The 21,258-nt window shown below is 43.1% G+C and overlaps 1 protein-coding gene across 2 annotated transcripts in view; it reads right to left on the bottom strand.

Annotated features, from left to right (window-relative positions):
• Positions 1–930: 930 nt before the first annotated feature.
• Positions 931–21,258, bottom strand: part of LOC309481186 (uncharacterized protein) — a 39,433-nt gene continuing 19,105 nt past the window's right edge. For both annotated transcript variants that reach the window (XM_082145999.1, XM_082146000.1), the window contains exons 6-15: positions 17,078–17,417; positions 15,584–15,743; positions 15,410–15,493; positions 15,208–15,333; positions 14,870–15,017; positions 8,909–9,515; positions 8,668–8,809; positions 5,985–6,074; positions 5,665–5,860; positions 931–5,579 (exon numbers count right to left, since the gene is read on the bottom strand). In XM_082145999.1, coding sequence (XP_082002125.1) covers positions 1,882–5,579; positions 5,665–5,860; positions 5,985–6,074; positions 8,668–8,809; positions 8,909–9,515; positions 14,870–15,017; positions 15,208–15,333; positions 15,410–15,493; positions 15,584–15,743; positions 17,078–17,417 — 5,591 coding nt within the window. In that variant the 3' untranslated portion in view covers positions 931–1,881. The remainder of the gene's footprint in view (positions 5,580–5,664; positions 5,861–5,984; positions 6,075–8,667; positions 8,810–8,908; positions 9,516–14,869; positions 15,018–15,207; positions 15,334–15,409; positions 15,494–15,583; positions 15,744–17,077; positions 17,418–21,258) is intronic.

Raw genomic sequence — 21,258 nt, 5'->3', positions numbered from 1 at the left:
TAATCTACTCTGTACATTGAATTGTGTATTACTGTATTTATATATTTCCCTACAATTTGTTTTATTGTCTTCCATGTTCTTTTTTTAATGCGGTCATCTATTGTTGCTGTATTTAAGTGTGTTTTGTTAATTTTAGGCAAAAGTAAACTTTGCTCACTTGATTCATTCCTTCTTTCAACACTTCTTCATTAACTTTTATTTTTTACTTTTAAAAGCCTTCTGACACGTATTTACACTTTACCTTTTATTGTAGGGGTGTAACAATATATAGTGTCACAATATAGCACAATACAAATATGCAACAATATGTATCATGGATAGTGATATTCTGTATAGTTCACCCAAAATAAAAATTACTATGTGAGAAAAAAATTAAATTTTCTGAGTTTTAGTGTCTACTACATTAAACTACAATATATAATGTTGAATATAATGTATAATAATGCAATGGGGGAATATCTGTGGGTCCTGATAAAGCCAAATGTCTGATGTTACCAGTAAAAGTGGCCTATATTATTTTAAATATATCTAGTCAGTGACAGAGATCAAGCATATTCATCTACAATAATTCCGTATTTTCAGCTTCAGAATCATGAATATTGTTATTCTGGCGTCTCTATTGTCCTGTGCTTTGGGTTTCCAGCACCGAGTCCAAGCCTATTCATTTACACGTACAATGTAAAACCAAATTTACCATTTTAATCAAAAGTAAAAAAATAAAAAATTATAACGTTTTATCATATGTCTTGGAGTGTCGCAATAATATGGTATTGTGAGTTCAGTATCGTGATAAGTATCGAATCAGGACATGAGGGTCTCGTTACACCCCTAGTCCTTATTGTGATCAGAATCCATCAATGATTGTCAAAAACTGTCTAAAATATGTCCTACCAAAAATAACTTGTTCAATAAAGATATACGATCCATGCATTACAAAACTGAGATGGCATTTTAATATGAATATAGTAATATTTAAAGAGGCCCTCCAACTAAAAATGTAAATTCTGCCATAATTTATTCATCTATGATCGTTCTTTTATCTGTGGAACAAAAATATATTTTGAGAAATGTCTCTGGGTTTTTATTTCTGTCCATACAGTGGAAGTTAATTGGCTCACAATGTTCTTCAACATATCTTCTGTGGTGTTCTGCAGAAGCACACAGGGTGAGTAAATGATGACAGAATTTGTATTTTTGGGTGGCGCATCCCTTAGAAAAAACACACACACAATCACAGATCATTAAGTGCACTGGTCAGACGTTGCGGTTCAGTTCTTTACTAAATGAAATCAGTGGAAATAGACAAGGTTCCATTTTTTGGAAATACGGAATTACTTACAAATGTACATTTAGAAAAGTACTTAAAAATCTATGAACATAAATGTACACTGCTGTTTATAGCTCATGAGAACATCTTTATAATGGCAAGAGATAAAAAATAAAAATAAAACGTTCACAGACTTTTGTCAGTAGTTTACATGAACATGTCCTGCTTCCACAAAACAAAACAAAGTTTATTTTTCAGCAATCAACTTAAAGTTAGTTAGTTGATATGGCAGGATGAACAAACCTTCAATCTTTCAAGAAACACCAAACAGATGTATCAAAAAACTGCTGCACTTTCCAGAACAATATTTTCTGATTGAGATCTATCAATGTACAGGCAAGATCAGCCTATGCTTGAACCTCCAGTCTTGTTCCTTTATTGCCCAAACATCTGCACCTTGAAGTCCACCTATAGCACGTGCAGTTTACACCTCGCCTGCTCAGCCCAACACTGCTGATCTGCTGCCATCACTGGAGCACAGTCTGCAGACATGAGCTCTTCCCTCTATGAAAATCTGAATCAATGTCTCCACTATTTTCCTACTGTTGTGTCGACTATCTCCACATATTTGCCCTTTTTTCCCCTCTAAATCTGCCGCTCCGTCCTCGTGACCTCCGGCATGCTTGTCCATAACTTCTGTCCCCAACACTCGGGTCCGCTGGCCTACTCTCATACCCTTCCTCCGGAAGTAAACACTCTGAGTTATCATGCTGCGGATGTGTAAAACTGTTGCCCATGCTTGGCTTCTCTTCACGAATGCTGTCCTGAGCAGCGTGGCCTTGTCTCGTGTCAGGTGGTCCCTGTGCCCGGTCACACTCGCTGTGGGAGTTGTGTCTGTGCACCTGGGAAGCGCTCGGATTAATCGGACCTCCAGGAGGGGTGGGGAGTAGAGGACCGGGTCGTCTTAAAGGGCGTATATTTGTCTGTCTCGGTTGGCGCTCAAATGGTGCAGATGGTTGCCCTAAGTTTTGAATCTCGCATGGATTTTGATGTAGTGTTTTTTTAAAGTGAGTAGTAGTGGAATGGTTGGGAAAACCAGATGAATGGGCTTCATTATGCTCGTCGAAGCGCTCACAATTCTGAGGTGAAGGTCTTCTCGGTCCATGTAAATCAGGAGATGGTTCTCTTTGGCCCAGAAACTGCTGTGGAGAATCAAAGCGAGGTCCCCTCATCTGTTCATTCATTTGATGACCCCTTGCAAAAAACGTCCCACGAACGCCCCTTCTGAGTCCTCTTAACCCTCTTGGTGGACCTTTGATTTCAGAGTATCGCTGTCCTTCAAACGGGCTGTGCGGGTTTTGAGCGTGTGTTGGAGCCCGTCTTGGAAAACAAGTTTGAGTTCTTGGATCTTCTGCCTCCTCTGCAAACGTCTGAGGACAGTCAGGGCTTTGTGGTTCACACATATCTTGGGGAGAAGCATGTCCACTTGCTTCAAAGCCCGAGGACTGGCCCAAGCGAGGCCGTCTCAGTTTCCTCATGGACGCAGGCGGGTGCTCTCCTGATGGTTCCCACTCATCAAACGGGGATGGGTGGAAACGCTCTCTGGGATCGGGAGGCCTGAAATCGCCCTTGTGCACAGGGACAGGCCCTAATATTGACTCTCTTTGCTGAAACTGGACAGATTCATCCTTATGAAAGTTTTGCCCCTGCATGTACGATCTAAACCTTTTGTGAGATAATCTACCAGTTTCAGGTTCTTCAGGAAAATTGCCTTCATGTGACTGGGCAGCCCTGGGTTTCTGAGTTTGATGGACCTGGTCCTCCTCTTCGTGTGGAAATCTCCTGAGCATGTGTTGTGGATGTTTTTGGTGCTCCCATGAGGAGAACTCCTCCTCTTTTTGAGATGCACTAGGTTGACTGTCGTGCACAAAAAAGCCGCCTCTTTTATTTCGAGGCAGTTCTCCGCAGTTGAACTGATCAGAGTCGGGTTGAGATAAACGTCTGTGTTGCGAATGGAAAGCCCTTTGAGTGTAATCTCCTGAATGTAATTTGTCGGTCTCATTCTGTAAATAATTTGACCTTTGAACTGACGGCATGCCTCTCTTTTGCTCAATCTGGCCAGGCTCAGGAAAGTGAGCCGTTCGGTTGTGTGGGGGCGGGTTAGACGGACTGATGGACTCATGGGGAAAAGCGTCAGTCTGGAATGTGTGTGTCTGTGATGCTGGTGTAACTCTGTGTAAAGGCAGGTCAATCTCGGCCAGAAGTGGTCCTCCTTTAGAAGACGAGTCAATTCTGCTTGGGGGCAAACGATCTCTCATTTCAGATCGGCTCGAGAACGGCTGGTTTTTGTCAAATGACTTTTTTAATAGCAGCGGAGAACAATCTGGATTCTGGAATGTCTGAAGTCTCTGATCAGCCTCATGCTTTCTATTTGAAGAACCACCTTGCTGAACCCCTACCAAATGTTTGTCTTTACCAGTGCTCTCACTGTGTCCTGATGTGTGTTGCATGCCCTCCCTGCCTAGCACCGGGTCAGATTCCTGTAGTGAGGACTGAGCGCTGCGTTCTGAGGACGGGCCGGGCTCTTGCTGCTCGGTCTTTCGGGACGGGCCACTGTCGTCAAGCGCAGACCGGTCCCTCCGGCTGGAGCGCGAGGGCGTGGAGTGACGACTCCTCCTCCGGTACCGCGAGGGTGAAGATGAGTCCCTGTGATGGTACCGATGACGTGTCCTTGAAGACGCCTCTCTCCTTCGGTCGCTGTAACTCCCGCGAGAGGAGCGCTCTGCAGACGTCCTGCTTCTGTGGGGTTTCTCCGGGACGTCCTTCGAGGCTCTAGCTGTGTGCGATGCTCTTGAAGATGCTCGGTCTTTGTGGTCTGGCTTGTGTTCGGCCCACGACCTCCTTCTTGACGAACCACATGTGCTTGATGTGGACCTTCTCCTGCCTCCTTTTCTGTCTGTATTGTCTGAACGTGAGCATTTTGTGTCCTGTAGTTGTGCAGTTTCTGGTGTCCCTTCTTTTGGCTTTGCCGTATCAGAACCTTCTTTCTCTTTCTTTGTGATTAATGATGTGTTTACCACTATATTCTTGCTCTCTTCCAGGTTTAATAATTTTTGTGCAATCTCTTTTTCTATAGCTTCGCATTCAGCAACATCAAATTGCACATCCTGGCTTGCTTTTCGACACATACGTGGATCCCTATTCTGATTAATCATCGGACAATAGGGTGTTTTTTCTAATTCTTCCTCTTCCTCCCTACCAAACGCTGTTGGTGGCGACATCAGAGCATCAGAGACGGAGAAATGGGCCATGGAAACACCAATGGCCTCCTTCTGAAGGCGAAGACTTTCCGTCTGTTCTTCTAACTGTCTTTTCTGTTCTTCTATCTGCCTATTCAACTCTTCAAGAATTTTTTGCTGCTCAGATAATGTTGTACTTGAGATTTTATCATTGTAATTGGGAACTTTATGTTCAGAGACGGTGGGTTTGTGAGGTAAAGAGTTATTTATGAGGTAATTTTGCATCTCCTCGAACACAGTCTCATCCTCTGGATCATAGGCTACATCACTGGTAACCATAGAGGATTCTTCCGTATTTTTAGTCTCTGGCGCTTTGGGTATATTATTTCTGACAGTATGAATATTAGCAACTGCACTGTACTCTTCCTCTGGGTCATACGGTCTATCATCATCATCCTCACAAAGGGCTGCAGATGAAACTTTAGGCTCCACAACTTGGGTGGGACTAAAAGTAACCAGGGCCCCATTAGACATAGCCGGGTCATACTCCTCGGGATCGTAAGGCCTATCATCACCCAACTCCATTGGATCCTCCTCATGTTTACACATCTGTTGACAAGGCTGAACCATATCTGTTGACGAGCTTATATTACACTCTGTAGCATCAGAGGGTTGTTTCTTTTGACCAAATAACGTGTTAAGGATGGTCTGAAGTGGGGTGGTATTGGTGGAGTCTTTGGATGGGCCCGCATTGACAGAAGGGGTGGGTTTCGACACAGAAAACACACTCGGGAGAGAAGATAGGGCACCCAGAGAGCATGATGAGTCTGGTAACCCAACTGAAGGTAAAGATCCACAAGGATTTGAGTTGAGGAAGATATCAGCATCACAACCCTTAATGTTATGTGGTGCAAGATCATTTAGTGGGGTGGGTTTGCTGGTTTCCTTTTTATCCACACAAATCAAGGGCCTAGACTTCTTTTCACCGACATCTTGTGGCAATCCCTCAAGACGCTTCATTTTCTGACAGACTGCTAACCCCATTAGGATATTAGGGTGATCCTGTTCAAGCCCTAAGAGAAGTCATAACATAAAACGGTCAAAATCATTATCACCTGATGTCGAAACAGATCAGTATGTAATATGTGCATGATATACCTGGTCCCTCTATTGGAAGAAGTGCCGCAGGGATGGACTGTTTTGTAGAGAGCGGAATGAGGTAAAGATCTTTAATGTGTTTACAAATATTAGAAACAACCCCAAATCTCCTACGACTATTGAAATATGAGAACAGGGACACATATGCAACCTCCTCTTCTTCAGAGGCTGGGTGAAACCGGATTAATGACAGCTCCTGTATTCAAAGAAATAGTGCAAAAAGATTTGATCATGGGCATTTACCTACATTAAATAGCGTGCATTTAATATATCAGTATTATTAATAATAAATTTGATAAATACATTTGTCATGAGATTACCTTTGCCTCTGATGTCTTTATCAAATCAACATATTCCCAGACAGTTTGAGGTAATATCCTGCCTCCGACTTGTATAGTGTCTGGTAAGTCCTTTACAGAGAAAATATATACATGTAACACCCACTGGCCACATTTACACCACCTGTCATATACAGCATACTTCCAGAAAATAATCAGTACCAAGAAAAGATTGTTAATGTTTTTGAAAGAAGTCTCTTCTTCTCACCAAGGCTGCATTTTTTTTTATTAAAAATACAATAAAACTAGCCTGGCTAACGTCAGACCACTTTCTCTTTGAGACGTGGTCTGGATACTACATGTTCATTTTCTCGTATTTGAGGCGTGGTTTACGAATGCCCAGAGCCGTTTATTGGGCGCTACAAATGTCTATCAAATGCGCCTGTACGTAGCTTATAGCCAATCGTTTCAAATTATACCAGATGACGTAAGTAGAGCGACAGATATTCAACGAAGAAGACGACGATGGGTCAGAGATTTATGTGTACACCAGAGAGTCCTGCACGGGTCCGATTTTGTAAATCCGCACCCGACCCGCTTAAAATAGAACCGAAATAAAATCAGTTTAGACTATCACATTATAGACACTTACAAAAATGTTTATTGCCAGGTCATACAGAAGTTACACGACAATTAACACAAGGACAACTTCAGCCGAAGCTGTCAAAAGGCCGGTACATTAAGAACATGGCTAACGTTACCACACAAATCGAACAGACGCGGCTACACCACTATATGCCACGCAATTTCGTCTAGCCTACATCTGACAATTTTGGGTTCAAACACGCCCTGCACACCACACATACTAACAGTGTTAAATATGAAAAATACCGTTCGATAGAACGGCTTTGTTACCAGTTATTTGCGTGCTTCCTCAGGGATGAAGTTCCACATTTGCGGCTATCCAACACGAAAATGTTTGCAGCAAAGCTTTTTACAATATTTTCTTCAGATAACTCCAAATTTCTCCCACACACTGGACTTGATTTTTGATGACGTATTGTCGACAACTTTACAATCTCCACTAGCTATTCTTTTCTTCAACTCCTCAGCATCCATCTCGACGACTGCAAGCAGATCGCGCGCGCGGTTATGATGAATTTTTAAAAGTGGAAGTAGCCTAGGTAACGTTATAGATCCTGGGAGGGTGTGGCGCGTCGGCACAAATAAACTGATGTGGATTTTAAATTATTTTATCAACTTGAAATACAGGCATATTTTTGTAGATGTGTTTGCTTGCTAAACTAAATATGCATATATTTTTACGTCTGTCATGTTGGATCCATAGATAAACAAACTGCTTCGGTGTGTCGCATATACTTCGTCATCGTCTTGCTGCTCCCTCCCCGTTCTGTGATTGGTTCCCTATTTCAGGGGAAAAATTAGCCCATGGTAGCCAGACTACCTTGCAGCGTGAATAAAATCGCTCTGCTCAAGGCAGTATGGGGAAACCCAGGCTACAATAAAACAGTAATACTGTGAAATATTATTACAATTTAAAACAGCTGTTTTCTATGTGCATATATAGTAAAGTGTAATTTATTCCTGTGATCAAAACTGAATTTTCAGCATCATTACTACAGTCTTCAGTGTCACATGATCCTTCAGAAATCATTCTAATATGATGATTTGATGCAAAACAAACATTTATCATTATTATCAATGTTGAAAACTGTTATTTACATTTTTATTTCAGGATTATTTGATGAATAGAAAGTTCAAAAGAACAGCATTTATCTGAAATGGAAAGCTTTTGTGTATTTTTAATCAAATAAATGCAGCCTTGGTGAGCAGAAGAGACTTCTTTTAAAAACATTAAAATTCTTACAGATCAAAAACTTTTGAATGGCAGTATATTTAAATAATAACAATAATAATTCAGTTATGTTTAAAGGGATAGTTCACTTTGAAATTAAATTTTGGTATGTTTTAGCTTACCTCAAGGGCATCCAAGATGTAGGTGTCTTTTTTTCCGCAGTAGTTTCAATTTTGATATTTTTAGGTCAAACCGTTCTTGTCTGTCAGTCATATAATGCAGGTCGATGGTCACTGTCTCAAAGAGCATGCACAGAGTCCAAATTAAAACAATTCCCCATCGTCCAAATTAAACAATTCCCCATCGTAAGTACACATTGATGGCCTAAGACACGAAACGAGCGGTTTTTGCCAGAAAACGAACAGTATTTATATCGTTGTTACCTCTTGTACACAGCCACGTCCAAGTGATATGTCGCCTTGGCTACGGTTTCGTTCCAATGAACTGCAGTAGCCAAGGCGACTTCTATTGTATATATCTATACCCGCCCGCGCTCTCAGATCACTTGGACGTGGCTGTGTACAAGAGGTAACAACGATATAAATACTGTTCGTTTTCTCACACAAACCGCTCGTTTCGTGTCTTAGGCCATCAATGTGTACTTACGATGGGGAATTGTTTAATTTGGACGATGGGGAATTGTTTTAATTTGGACTCTGTGCATGCTCTTTGAGACAGTGACCATCGACCTGCATTATATGACTGACAGACAAGAACGGTTTGACCTAAAAATATCAAAATTGAAACTACTGCGGAAAAAAAGACACCTACATCTTGGATGCCCTTGAGGTAAGCTAAAACATACCAAAATTTAATTTCAAAGTGAACTATCCCTTTAAGAAGACCCACCTCTTTCAGAAAGTCGGGAGAGCCAGAAATTAAGTATCCCTTTGTGACGAATTTGGCCACAGTTGGCATGTTAAGAAAGCCTTTCCATAAAATGTTCTGTTTAGATAAAAACTGTCTTGTTCCTTTATCACAATCTCCCCGCCTTGAAAAAGAAAACCACATGATTAGAAAGCATTTGTGCCATTTGTTTGAGCAATTATTGTATTATTTATTGTTACGTCCAAGAGATGTGTGCGTGCACCTTGTGATTGAGCCGTATGAAGCGCCAAGTGAAGCTGGCGATGGCTTCGTGAGGATAGACTTGGGCATCGGAGCGGGCAGCTGTACGGACACATGTGGTGTGTGTGTCTCTTTAACCGGCTCCAGCACAGGCCTGGCTGGCTGCAGGTGCTGGTGTACGGACACATGTGGTGTGTGTATCTCTTTAACCGGCTCCAGCACAGGCCTGGCTGGCTGCGGGTGCTGGTGTACGGACACATGTGGTGTGTGTATCTCTTTCACCGGCTCCAGCACAGGCCTGGATGGCTGCGGGTGCTGCTGTGGGGTGGAGACACACTCTGGGCCCGCAGACGAGGACAGGGTCTGCCGGTACTGTGCTGTACGAGGATCTCTCCGTGAGAGGGACACAGTGGGAACTGCAGGAATCAGGACAGGAGAGAAGTCTGCAGCTGGCACCTGGGAGTCGAGGTCCTCTGCACTGGGAGAAGCAGGAGACTCGATGACGGCAGACTCCAGCGCTTCAGCGTTCACATCCACAACACATGAAGACTGATCCTTTTCTGTGTCATCCTTTATCGTCTTCATATTGGGTTTCTTGGTTTCAGGATCATTATCAGATGATACTTGGCCTGCAGGTAAGACATCTTTAAGTAACAAATTATACTGTGGCAACTTTATAACTGTTTTTATTTCGACTTTCTCTGGCCTTTTGCTTGACATACAAGTTATGGAAGAAAGTTACAGATATTATTTGTTGAGTCTGCGGTTTGCAATGCTACTTATACTTGCAAGAAACTTCTTAAAGGGGTCATCGGATGCAAAATCGCACTCGGTTACTTACGTAACCTCAGTTCCCTGAGAGATAAGGGAACGAGTATTGCGTTGCAAACGCTATGGGAAAACTCCTTTTCTCGAGAATATTGAAGCCTTTATTTTAAAACGCAGTGCAGCTGCACAGCGAGCACATCATAGCTGGCTGAAGCATGCTGATTGGCTGTGCTGCTGAAACTGCACGAACCTTTGGCGATCCAGCAAGGACGCGCAATCCAATCAGAGCGCCTGCCACCTTGCTCGCGCCAATATGGGCGTGGCTGAAGGGTATAAATTCGACAGAATTCGCCATAGGGACAGGTTAAATCGACTGAAACGAAGCACCTGACATGAGCAAAATAGCACGGCTGGCAACACAATACTCGTTCTCTTATCTCTCAGGGAACCGAGGTTACATAAGTAACCGAGTACATTCCCTTTCGTGAACTGTTCACTCGTATTGCGTTGCAAATGCTATGGGGACCCATTTTAAAACTCCGTGCTATTAGCAGATGACTACTCTGAATGTTGTCCAGGGAGCCCGAGACTTATAACAGTAGTCTGAATCATCGGGGACCAGAAGTGTCGGGTCCTAGGATGTTATATACTGCATACAGTGATTAGTGCAGATGGCCACCGTGGGGGAGCCTCAGATATACATAGGTCTGGACCCGTAGGGGCCAGGGTCCTAAATGGAGAGGACTCATGCCTGCAGGACAGGAACCTATAAGTTGTAGAATTTAGCAAATGTGAACGGTGCAGACCAGCCGGCCACCGCACAAATGTCTTCTATAGGTACTCCACTGGACCATGCCCAAGAGGAAGCCTTGCCTCTTGTGGAGTGGGCTCTTACACCTATGGGGCACGGAAGGCCCATAGAAGCGTAGGCCAGAGAGATAGCATCCACTATCCATCGTGACAGTCTATGTTTCGTGACCGGAGAACCCTTGGTGCGGCCACCGAAACAGACAAAGAGCTGTTCTGACTGCCTGAATGGGGCAGAACGCTCCAAAAAAATTCTCAAAGCCATGACGGGGAAGAGCATGTATGCATCACTATTGTCTTCTGAAGAGGGAAGAGCTGATAGGGAGATAACCTGGGCTCTGAACGGGGTTGAGAGCACTTTAGGTTTATATCCATGTCTTGGTTTAAGGACGACTCTGGAGTCGTTAGGCCCGAACTCAAGACAGGAAGTGCTCGTGGAGAGTGCCTTCAAGTCCCCAACTCTTTTAACCGACGCTAGTGCTAGCAGGAGAGCGGTTTTGAGAGACAGGGGCTTCAGATCAGCCGATTGGAGTGACTCGAAGGGAGGTCCCTTGAGGCCCTGAAGGACCGTGGGCAGGTACCAAGCCGGCACCGAAGGTGGCCGAGCCGGGTTAAGCCTACTGGCTCCTCTTAGGAAACGTACAATCAGGTCGCTTTTACCCAGGGACGAACCAGCCACCGGGGAGTGGAAAGCTGCTATAGCTGCCACGTACACTTTGAGCGTGGAGGGGGAACGGCCCGTGTCCAGCAGCTCTTGAAGAAACGTGAGTACCCTCGGTACGTCACAGTCATGTGGGTCCAGGTTCCGAGCTGAGCACCACCTGGTGAATACTGACCATTTGAGATGGTAGAGGTGTCTAGTAGACGGTGCACTAGCCTCCATTATGGTGTTCAGGACTCCCTATGGGAGGTCCTGGGGTACCCGTTGAGGGGCCATACATGGAGGGCCCACAGGTCGGGACAGGGGTGCCAGATTGTCCTGTTCGCCTGCGTGAGGAGATCATTCCTCAGCGGGATAGGCCACAGAGCTGTCGCTGACAGCTGCATCAGCTCTGGGAACCAGACCTGGGTCCGCCAGAGGGGGGCTACAAGAAGGACTGCACACTTGGTGTCCCTGATCCGTTCGATGATCTGAGGGAGCATCGAGGCCGGAGGGAATGCATAAAGGGGGCGGCTTGGCCACTCGGGGGCCAGCGTGTTTGAGTTGTCTTCTGAGGCAAAGAGGTGGACCTCTGCCTTGCCGAAGACTTTCCACAATAGAAGAACCGCCTGGGGGTGGAGAGACCATTCCTCTGGGGGAACGTTGTCTCGGGATAACATATATGCCCCTTGGTTCAGCAAGCCCGGCACATGATCCGCCCTGAGTGAGCACAGGTTGGCGTGAGCCCATAACAGGAGCTGCTCGGCCATGGTGTACAGGCTGCGAGACCTGAGACCGCCCTGGTGATTTATGTAGGACACCACTGCCATGTTGTACGTTCGGACCAAGACGTGGTGTCCCACCAGATGTGGAAGGAAGGTTTTCAGGGCTAGACAAAATGCTCTCAATTCGAGACAGTTGGTGTGTAGGCGTCTCTCCGAGCTCGACCAGAGGCCGGAGGCAGGCCTGCCCTCGTACAGGGATCCCCAACCAAGGTTGGAAGCGTCTGTCGAAATAGCCTTCCTTTTTGAAACCAGACCCATGCTCACACCCAGTTGGTGTCTTTCCAGGGGGCCAGGGCTTTGATACAGCGCTGGTTTACCCTGATGCGTAAGTGGCCCGAGCGCCACGCATGAGCTGGAACCTGTGGTTTTAGCCACAGCTGAAGGGGGCGCAGACGCAGTAGGCCTAGTTGAAGTACTGACGATGCAGAGGCCATGAGGCTCAGGGCCCTTTGAAACGTTCTGAGGGGCGTGAGAGAGCCCACTTTGAACGAAGCAGCGAGACGCTGGATAGAGAGAGCCCGGTCCGGTGTGGGCCATGCTCTCATATGAACGGAATCGAGAACTGTTCCCAGGAACGTGATTCGTTGGCTGGGGGACAGCATACTCTTGGAAAGGTTCACTCTGAGCCCAAGGCATTCCACATGGCCGAGGAGCCAGGCTTTGTGAGTAAGAGACTCCGCCTCCGACTGGGCCAGTATGAGCCAGTCGTCGAGGTAATTCAGAATGCGCATTCCCCGCTGTCTCAGGGGGGAGAGAGCAGCATCCATGCACTTCGTGAACATACGAGGCGATAGGGACAGTCCGAACGGTAGGACTGTGTACTGATATGTCTGCCCTCAAAGGCGAATCTCAAGAATGGCCTGTGACGGGGGTTTACTTGGATATGAAAGTAAGCATCTTTCAGATGCACTGAGAAGAACCAGTCTCCTGGGCCAATCTGCGCCAGAATGTGTCTGGTCGTGAGCATCCTAAATGGCCGTACCATGAGGGACTTGTTCAGGTGTCTGAGACCTAAAATGGGTCTCAGGCCGCTGTCTTTCTTCGGAACGAGAAAATAACGGCTGTAGAAGCCTGACTCGCTTTGTGATGTGGAAACTATCTCGATAGCCCCTTTCTATAGCTGGATCAAGACCCAGCTCGTCGACACAGAGAAGTTCGGCGTCAATGTTCACTCTGCTGTCGACTCGTTCTGGCTAAGAGGGAGGGGCGGGGTCCGCGGAGCCCGACCAATCCTCACCCTCGGATGCCGCCACAGAAACACTGTCATCCAGTTCCTCCACCGATCCACCGAAAGAGACGATGCCAGCCGCTTCGAGAGAGGGGCGTTGATCGCTCTTGATAAACAGCACCAGTGAAGTTTCAAACTCTGGTGTGGGTGAGGCATTCGGGGACGGGCCCGGCGTGCACGCGCTCAGATCACTGCGCTCATGAAGTCTCTGCTCGCGTCGCTTCTTCCTTCGGGGCTCGAGAGGCGCCGGGGACGGAAGATTTTTCTCTTTTTTTTAGAGAAAAAGCTTAAAGGATATATATCTCTGCCGGATCCCACAGGGAAACGGCGAACCGCTTTAGACGGCGTTGACGGGAGAGTCAGCCAGGCTATGAAGCAGTTCCACTGCTGGGCTGTTCGACGGCGAGAGGCTTCTTGTCCGGAGAAGGTCAGCGATGAGAAGGTAAGTGTTCTTCGCTGAAGGAGATCAAATCTGTCCCTATGGCGAATTCTGTCGAATTTATACCCTTCAGCCACACCCATATTGGCGCGCTCAAGGCGAGCAAGGCGGCAAGCGCTCTGATTGGATCACCATAGGTTCGTGCAGTTGCCGCAGCACAGACAATCAGCATGCTTCAGCCAGCTATGATGTGCTCGCTGCGCAGCTGCACTGCGTTTTAAAATAAAGGCTTCAATATTCGAGAAAAGGAGTTTTCCCATAGCGTTTGTAACGCAATACGAGTGAACCGTTCTCGAAAGGGAATCACCTTTACATGGTGTTTGCATATAAATGTGTCTTTGCAGTGTGTGGACAACAACCACTACACAATAAAAAAAATTAAAAATCCATTCACTTTTTTTTTTAATCCTCAAAAAGCCTAAACACTCAATCTAATTTAAGATAATCTCAATAAACAAATTTTTAAATAATCTCGTTTGGATTTTCTGAGCAATATGATGTCATATTGCTCATGCTCCGCCCACGACCACAGACGGACTGTCCCATATTAGCATATTCCCGCCCTCAGCCATTTGTTTACTGACCACCAAGACATCACTTTAGTGTCTTGTGTCGACATGGAAGGGGAGAGTGAGCAGTTGCTCATTATCATTTAAAGAGACATGCACCGAAACGGGTCGTTTTTGAGCTGTTTTTGAAGAGGTAAAGGCTGTTGTTTTACACAACCATTGAGGAATTTTAACCAAAGTATGTTACAAACTTTACATGAAGACCCTAAAGAATCACACCAACTTTTGGAAAATGGGAATCCGATGTCCGCTTTAAGACATCTTTTTATTCAAGCTTTTAATTTATAAATGATTATGGTGTATTTTTTATATGTATTTTTTTTTCTCCTTGTTTGATTTATTTTGTTCTGTACATGCTACATGCAAAAATAAAATGTATTATTATTATTATTATATTACAGATTGCTATTGTTCTGGATACTAATTGGTAAATACAGCTATCCAGTCATTTTAAAATATATGTCAAGTAGATACATACATATATATCTTATTGTGTATATCAAGTCATTTTTAAATATAGTAACAGTTCTGACGTGCAACACCTGTACTGGTAATAACAGGCCAACACTGAACCAGATTTCATCAGATGGATGCCACTTCAAGAATTTGCTTTAAAAAAATGATGTTTAATTACACTGTGAAATCTACGCACAGCCTCCCATTCCTTCCTGATTAAAGACATAAATCTCCAGGAAAGCAGTGCATAAAGTTTTTTTCTTTCTCAATATGTGTTTGAGAAGGTCCTACCTGTACATATCCTGCAGTTCAGGTCAAAGAGATGGTGTTTATGCTCTGTTGTCGAGTCTCTCAACATGCTGCCGATCACAGCTGGAGCGTCTGCGCTCGTGTCCCTCGCAGGAGTCGGCTTCAGTCGAGACACACACGGCTTCTCTTCCTGAGGACACACGAATGCTTTAATGCTTGATCAGGGGAACAGAAATGGCACTGTGCTCTAGCAGTGAAGAAGAAAATCTCCAATATACTCTTGAGATTGTGTAACCAAACTGCAGTGGAGGATCTGCAATGTGTAAGTCTTTTGCTAACTTTGTCAAGAATGCATCTAGAAGTGCACACGATCAACTCACTGAGGTAGTGTTTGTGCTCTCTCCGATCATCTCTTCCTCATGAGGAGCAGCAGGAGGAGCTTTCTCCACATCTCCACAAACGGGTGAGGACGATTCCTCCTCCACAGATGGGACAGCAGCGCATTCCTGTGGAAAACAGTCAAAAACTGAAACACTCTACAACGACTTTACATGAACTCTTCTGTGACAAACTATTCTTTACCTCAACACATGTAATTTCCTGCTGACTCAAATTAATGAGCCTGACTGAAGGCATGTTTCCTTTCAAAACCTGATGACACAGTTCCTGAAAACATAAATATACGACTTCACACATTAAGAAAACAACATTTAAAACAAGTAACTGTGTGTACAAAGAAAATGTACGAAAAATGACCTTGTTTTTGGGATCTTTCAAGCTGAGGACGAGGCACTGGTATTTATTCTTATACTCCTCATCTGTGGTGTAACACGCATTGAACATCTCCTTCTCCATGTCCACAGCCAGCTTTTCAATTTCATTCTCAGAAATGTTCAGATCATCACTCTGATTAAACCTAAACAAAAAGATAAAAGATGATATGTATATAAGTCCCCCTGTGGTGAAAATGCAGATTTTTAATGTTGTTTATATGTCTATGTGGTGTTTTTAATATGCTTTATTAAGACAAACCATGTGTAAATTCATGAGTCATAATATTAAGTGATATATTGTATATTTTCTACAGAAAATAAACATCAATGTTTTATTTTCTTTGGCTTTCAGGTTTTACCAATTATAATAAGACTTGAATGACTATGACTGCCATGCACTGTGATGTTCATATAATGCATTTTAAATGAATAAAAAAAAAAAAAAAAAAAAAATTATAAATATTGTATTATATTGTTGTTTAATTAGAAAATAAATAAAATAGTGATGTGTTGTCTCTGCTATGTATGTAAAAAAGCTGTTTTTAAAGAACAGATTCAAATCTAATCTTAAATCTGGTTTCATGTGCTCTGTAGTGACAGTAATCTGAAGAGTAGTCCACACACACACCGCAGCCCTACTGTACCTTTACTAACCATATAACAACAAATATAGAAATATAGAACATTATTCTGATCCACAAGAAACTGTGTGTAACGTAACTGTAACTGACTGTCATAAAACCCTGAACACTGGCCACTGACATCGTATGATAGGCTGAGGAGCATCATGTGATCCAAGTTACGCTTTCTCCAATGGTAAGAGATACAGACCCGCTCATCTCCCTATAATAAGACCAGGGCTGAATTCGAAATCGCCCCTTAAACCCTCATTCACTATTCCCGTTAGTCCATTAAAACAGTTCACTTGGAGTAAATGCGTGAATTCGGACGGTCGTTGAGCGTACATCGTTTGTACACTTGTTATTACGGTGCATTGTGGGACAGAATGAGTGCACTCAATAACGTCCACTATGGTTTCGGACACCACTACAGATGAATGTCCCCTCATATAGTGCCCTATATGAGTGTATCGGGGCGATGTCTCGGTTTCTGCTGCTCCTGAAGCCCTTGATCACCTGACTCAGGGGCTCATCTCTGCAGGACAGTGGCCCTCCAGGAGCACTTACGGCACACGCTAGGCTGCTTCCGAATACTGAACAGATGAGACCCCGTTTCCAAAGCATGAATGCAGACTTGAATTCGCGTGAGACACGTTAAGGGTTAGTATTCACAAGGAAATGCTGGTTGATGCATTTCAGAAACTGATCTAGCGGGCTACATGGCCTAGTGTTTGACATGCTCTAGGGTACAAGACAACTATTCTATGACCTCAAGAGCTGATGAAGGTGGTGCCAGGTCACTAATTAACATGTGTTAGAGGATATTTAGTTTAAATGAAGACATGTCTTTCTCTAACCTCCTGAGCAAGACTCTACTGAGCTCGCGGCGCATGTTTTGTCTGATCAGGAGAGGACTGTCCGGCGCCGGGTCGTCCGCCGAGGATCTGCGGCTCGGAGACTCCGCAGGTTTGCTGCACTCAGAGGGCTTCTTGGAGGACGCCACAGGGCTTTTACTGAGAGCCCCTTTGAGCAGCTCCAGGCGTGGAGAGCCTGGCATGGTCTTCTTGGCTCTCGCTGGAGTGGACCTCTTGATGAGCGGGGCTGTGGGAGTCTCCTCAGGGGAGGGCCGGTCCCGGGGCGGGTCTGAAGACTGGGCTGTGCTGGTACTGCACTCAACCTCAGCTGGGTCTTTAATGGCTGGAGAGAAGAAAACAGAATAAAGAGAAGGATTTAAAGATTTAAAACACAAGAAGCGTTTGGGAACACACACAATTGATGTATTTTTAAAAGTCTGGGTAAGGACGCTTTTAAGAAGCAAGCCCATTGTGGGACTAATTATGAAGTCTTTTTATAAAAATATAGTTGCTTTAACCCTCTGAGGTCGAGAAACGCGCCGACGCGTTTTGCTGGATTTTTTTCACATAGCAGCAACATAAACTTAAATTACTGAAAAAGAAATATAAAAAAAATATCTGTGATATTTCTACTTTTGTATGTGTCCACTTACAATCAAATCAAAACATTGTGCTTTTGTAAAATAAAGAAAATAAACAGGGTGTGCGTTCTGCCTCTCCGTCGCGGTGAACTTTTTTTTCTTGAGCACGTCTATAAACTGAAACAAAACTCAGCGAATACTTCTCACACATTTATGAGCCATATACCTTTATACACATTTAAGTGTGTACTTTTAAATGATCGGATTCCAACTGAAAACAAATATTCTCTGTTTAAGTAATTTGTATAAAACCAACAGGATGTCCAGTATCTCAAACGCTTGCTAATTACTTTTTAATTCGACACGCCCACTCGCGCAAAAGAGAGTCACATGCAAATCTCCACATGGGACGCGAACGCCCTCGTTACCTCAAACACAAAACACCAAAACACTTCACAAGTCTCTGCTTTTCGTCGAGTTTGGAAGACACGCTGCGAGCTTACATTGGATTTACCTCAGAAGAAGAAGAACGCGATTTGAAGACAAGAAAGATGTAAGGTAAGAAATTCTTACTTATTAGTTTATGGTATTGTTGCATAAACTTCACATTGCAGTTGAACTGTTGCTAGATATATGGTGAATATTATACTATTTAGACCCGTGTTTCCTGATAAATACTGTTTGTGGATATCTGCTCAAACATAGATATGTATAACCATAATGTTTCATATTTTTGAGCGCGATGGCGTTTGAATGTATCATATTTTTGAGCGCGATGGCGTTTGAATGTATCATATTTTGGAGCGCGCTGTGGGTTTTAATGTATCATATTTTGGAGCGCGATTGCGTTTGAAAGGAAAAATGCACCAAACATTAGGCTTTATGTTTTTACTATTATCTCATTTCATATCATCATAACGAATGGAAACATTTGAAGTAACATATGATAATCAATATATTTTTCTCTAGCGTAGTTGTTCTTGAAATCTTTTGGAAGATTTAATTTATTGTTATTATTATTTTATGCAGCACTGCGTAGCCTATGCCTACAAGGCACAACAAACCTGGTGTTCATTATATATTGTTGGAAACGTGTGTGTGTGTGTGTATTCTGTGAATTTTAAAAATAAATTTTAACCAGAAAAATCTAAAATCTATTCCCAAAATCGTGCAGCCCTATAGTTTCTCTTGATATCAGTATGTTCACAGTTTTTTCTTTTTCTTTTTTTCTTTCAGGGACCAGATGCAACTGAGTCCTGCTGACTTCAACATTCACATGAGTCTCTGTACATGAACATGGTAGAGTGAAAATCAAACACCTTGGAAATTAAAGGCATGTACAATGTTTTTAGGAATGGCACAAAGGTCTCTGTCTTTGGATCATTGTTTTCAATGTGCTCTTTTGTCATTTGTATTTTTGGATTGTGTTGTGTTGTAAATAAATCCAAACAATCTAAAAGCCATTCTTTTTTAAATCTCCTCATTCTTTGTGCAAGGTTGCTCTGAATGACAGGGCCTGATCGCTCCTAATAGGGCAGTTAGGGGAGTGTCTTTGTCTTTCTCAGGTGTTAAAGGCTTACATATTCATGAGATGATCACGCCTTTCCGCATAAGGCTTTGTCACACAAAACACGTCTTAGAAATTTTAAATCAATATATTGTCTTATCTGAATGAGCAGTCAGGGTGATTTTCACATAGTTTTGGAGCAAATATTCTAGGCTACGTCATACAATTTTCAAAAGTCTTGTGAAGAAATAATCAGTATGGGTTTCATGGCCTTATTTCAGTGAGAATTTTTTTTTGTATTTTCACAAACCACGCATAAATGTCATTATCTCAAAACTACAAACTTTTACATACTGATATATTATTGTAGCAGAGTTTGTGCTGAATAGTGTAATCAGACTTTAGCCATGAAAATGTCACTAGTAACAGAAAAAAACACAAATGTCAGAGCATGTCAGAACACCTCCATGGCCCAGAAAACAGCTCAGACCTCAGAGGGTTAAAAACTTCACTGTTTGCTGGAAAACTGGGCTCACCAATCAGTAGCTGCACATTTTTGCTTCAGCGCATTCATTGCTCCTGCATGTTCAGACATTTAGGGCACTTTCACACTCGGTCACAAAAATTGACCAAATCCTACACCGTTATTAATGGTTCGCTGATGTGATTAAGGACTTTGGCTTGATCTCTAAGGTCTGCTCAACACAGTCTCCCATGTCTCCAAAACAAGACAACAGGTGTTTGTATCATTCGCCACTCAAAGCGGAGTCTATGCAATCAGCATTCAGCTTTTAGGTGTTCAAAAAACACTGCAAAATCCAACTGTACATAATGACCTCATGTAATGAACTTGACCGCAATTCAATGTGTATTGTCGCACAAATAACTATTGTAGTATATTAGGTAAACTTCTGCTTTTAACTAAATCTTTTCAGTAAAATAATAAGACACTTTAAATCAGCTAAACAGACATCGGCAAAATCCACCGGTGAAGCTTCGTCAACGCAACAAGAACACGACAAAATTAACATTGCATACGGCATCTTCTACAACACAACTGTTTTCATTACAACGCAAACACCTGCTCTTCTGCACTGCTCATGTGTGTGTGGAAAAGGACCTGTTTATGAGAGCTTGCATGTTTTCTAAAATAAGGTTTTTCTACAAATCAAAACTCTTGTACCTGAATACATGAGAAAGCTACACATCACAGCAACATAAACCCTGTTTAAATGGCACCGACGCTGTGATTTGTAGTGTGGTGCTGCCCTTATGTGCATGTGAAGTGGAACAAAATAGGATCCAAATTCATGCATTACTGCTGGTGCTTTAAAGAGATGACATGCTGTAGAAGTGCATACAGAGGAGGTATTTTGTTGTTATATTAAAACACTAAAATAGAAATTAATGCATGATCAATTTTGGGATTTTTGACAAAATTATTGGTGAAGAAATGAATCTTTTAAAAGCATGAAATATAACACACTGTGGCAGCACTTGATCTTAGCTGTGGATTCTAGCATTTGGCCAGTTAGTCCATTTAACACAGTGCTTTGACAATGACTTGATGTCCGTTTCATAAGCGGCTGTGTAAGATTTCTCCAAATAAAAGAGTCTGTAATATGGCCACACTGTGCAGCGTTGCTCAAGTTCAAGCCCACCTAACTTCCAAATCTTTTAAAACTTTATTTCTATAGCGCATTATACAATTCAGACTATTTAAAAGCAGCTTTACAGAGATGACAGGAAAATAATGATCCAATGAAGAAATGCACACATAATTCATTTCTGCTGTAAAGCAGCTCTAAAAAAACAATGTCATTGATCAGCTGAAGTCACTTCAGTGTTAATTGAGTTCTGTTGATTAACTGTGTAAAGTTCATCAATTCTTAAATGAGTTCATTTAATCTATAAAGCAGTTCTGTAGAAAACAGTGATGTCATCGTCCAGCTCAGTTGTCATCCAATAGTGTCAGTGCAGTCAGATCAATAATATTGATGAATATTAAATTACTTTTAAATGGAGGAATCTGTGTAAATACTGACCTTGAAATATGATGAGTCTGGTAGTGATGTGTGTGTGTGTGTGTGTGTGTG

The sequence above is a fragment of the Leuciscus leuciscus genome (assembly GCF_965113295.1).
Source record: "Leuciscus leuciscus genome assembly, chromosome: 18".
In the NCBI taxonomy this organism is placed as follows: Eukaryota; Metazoa; Chordata; class Actinopteri; order Cypriniformes; family Leuciscidae; genus Leuciscus; species Leuciscus leuciscus.
This window is presented reverse-complemented; position numbering and strand designations above follow the sequence as displayed.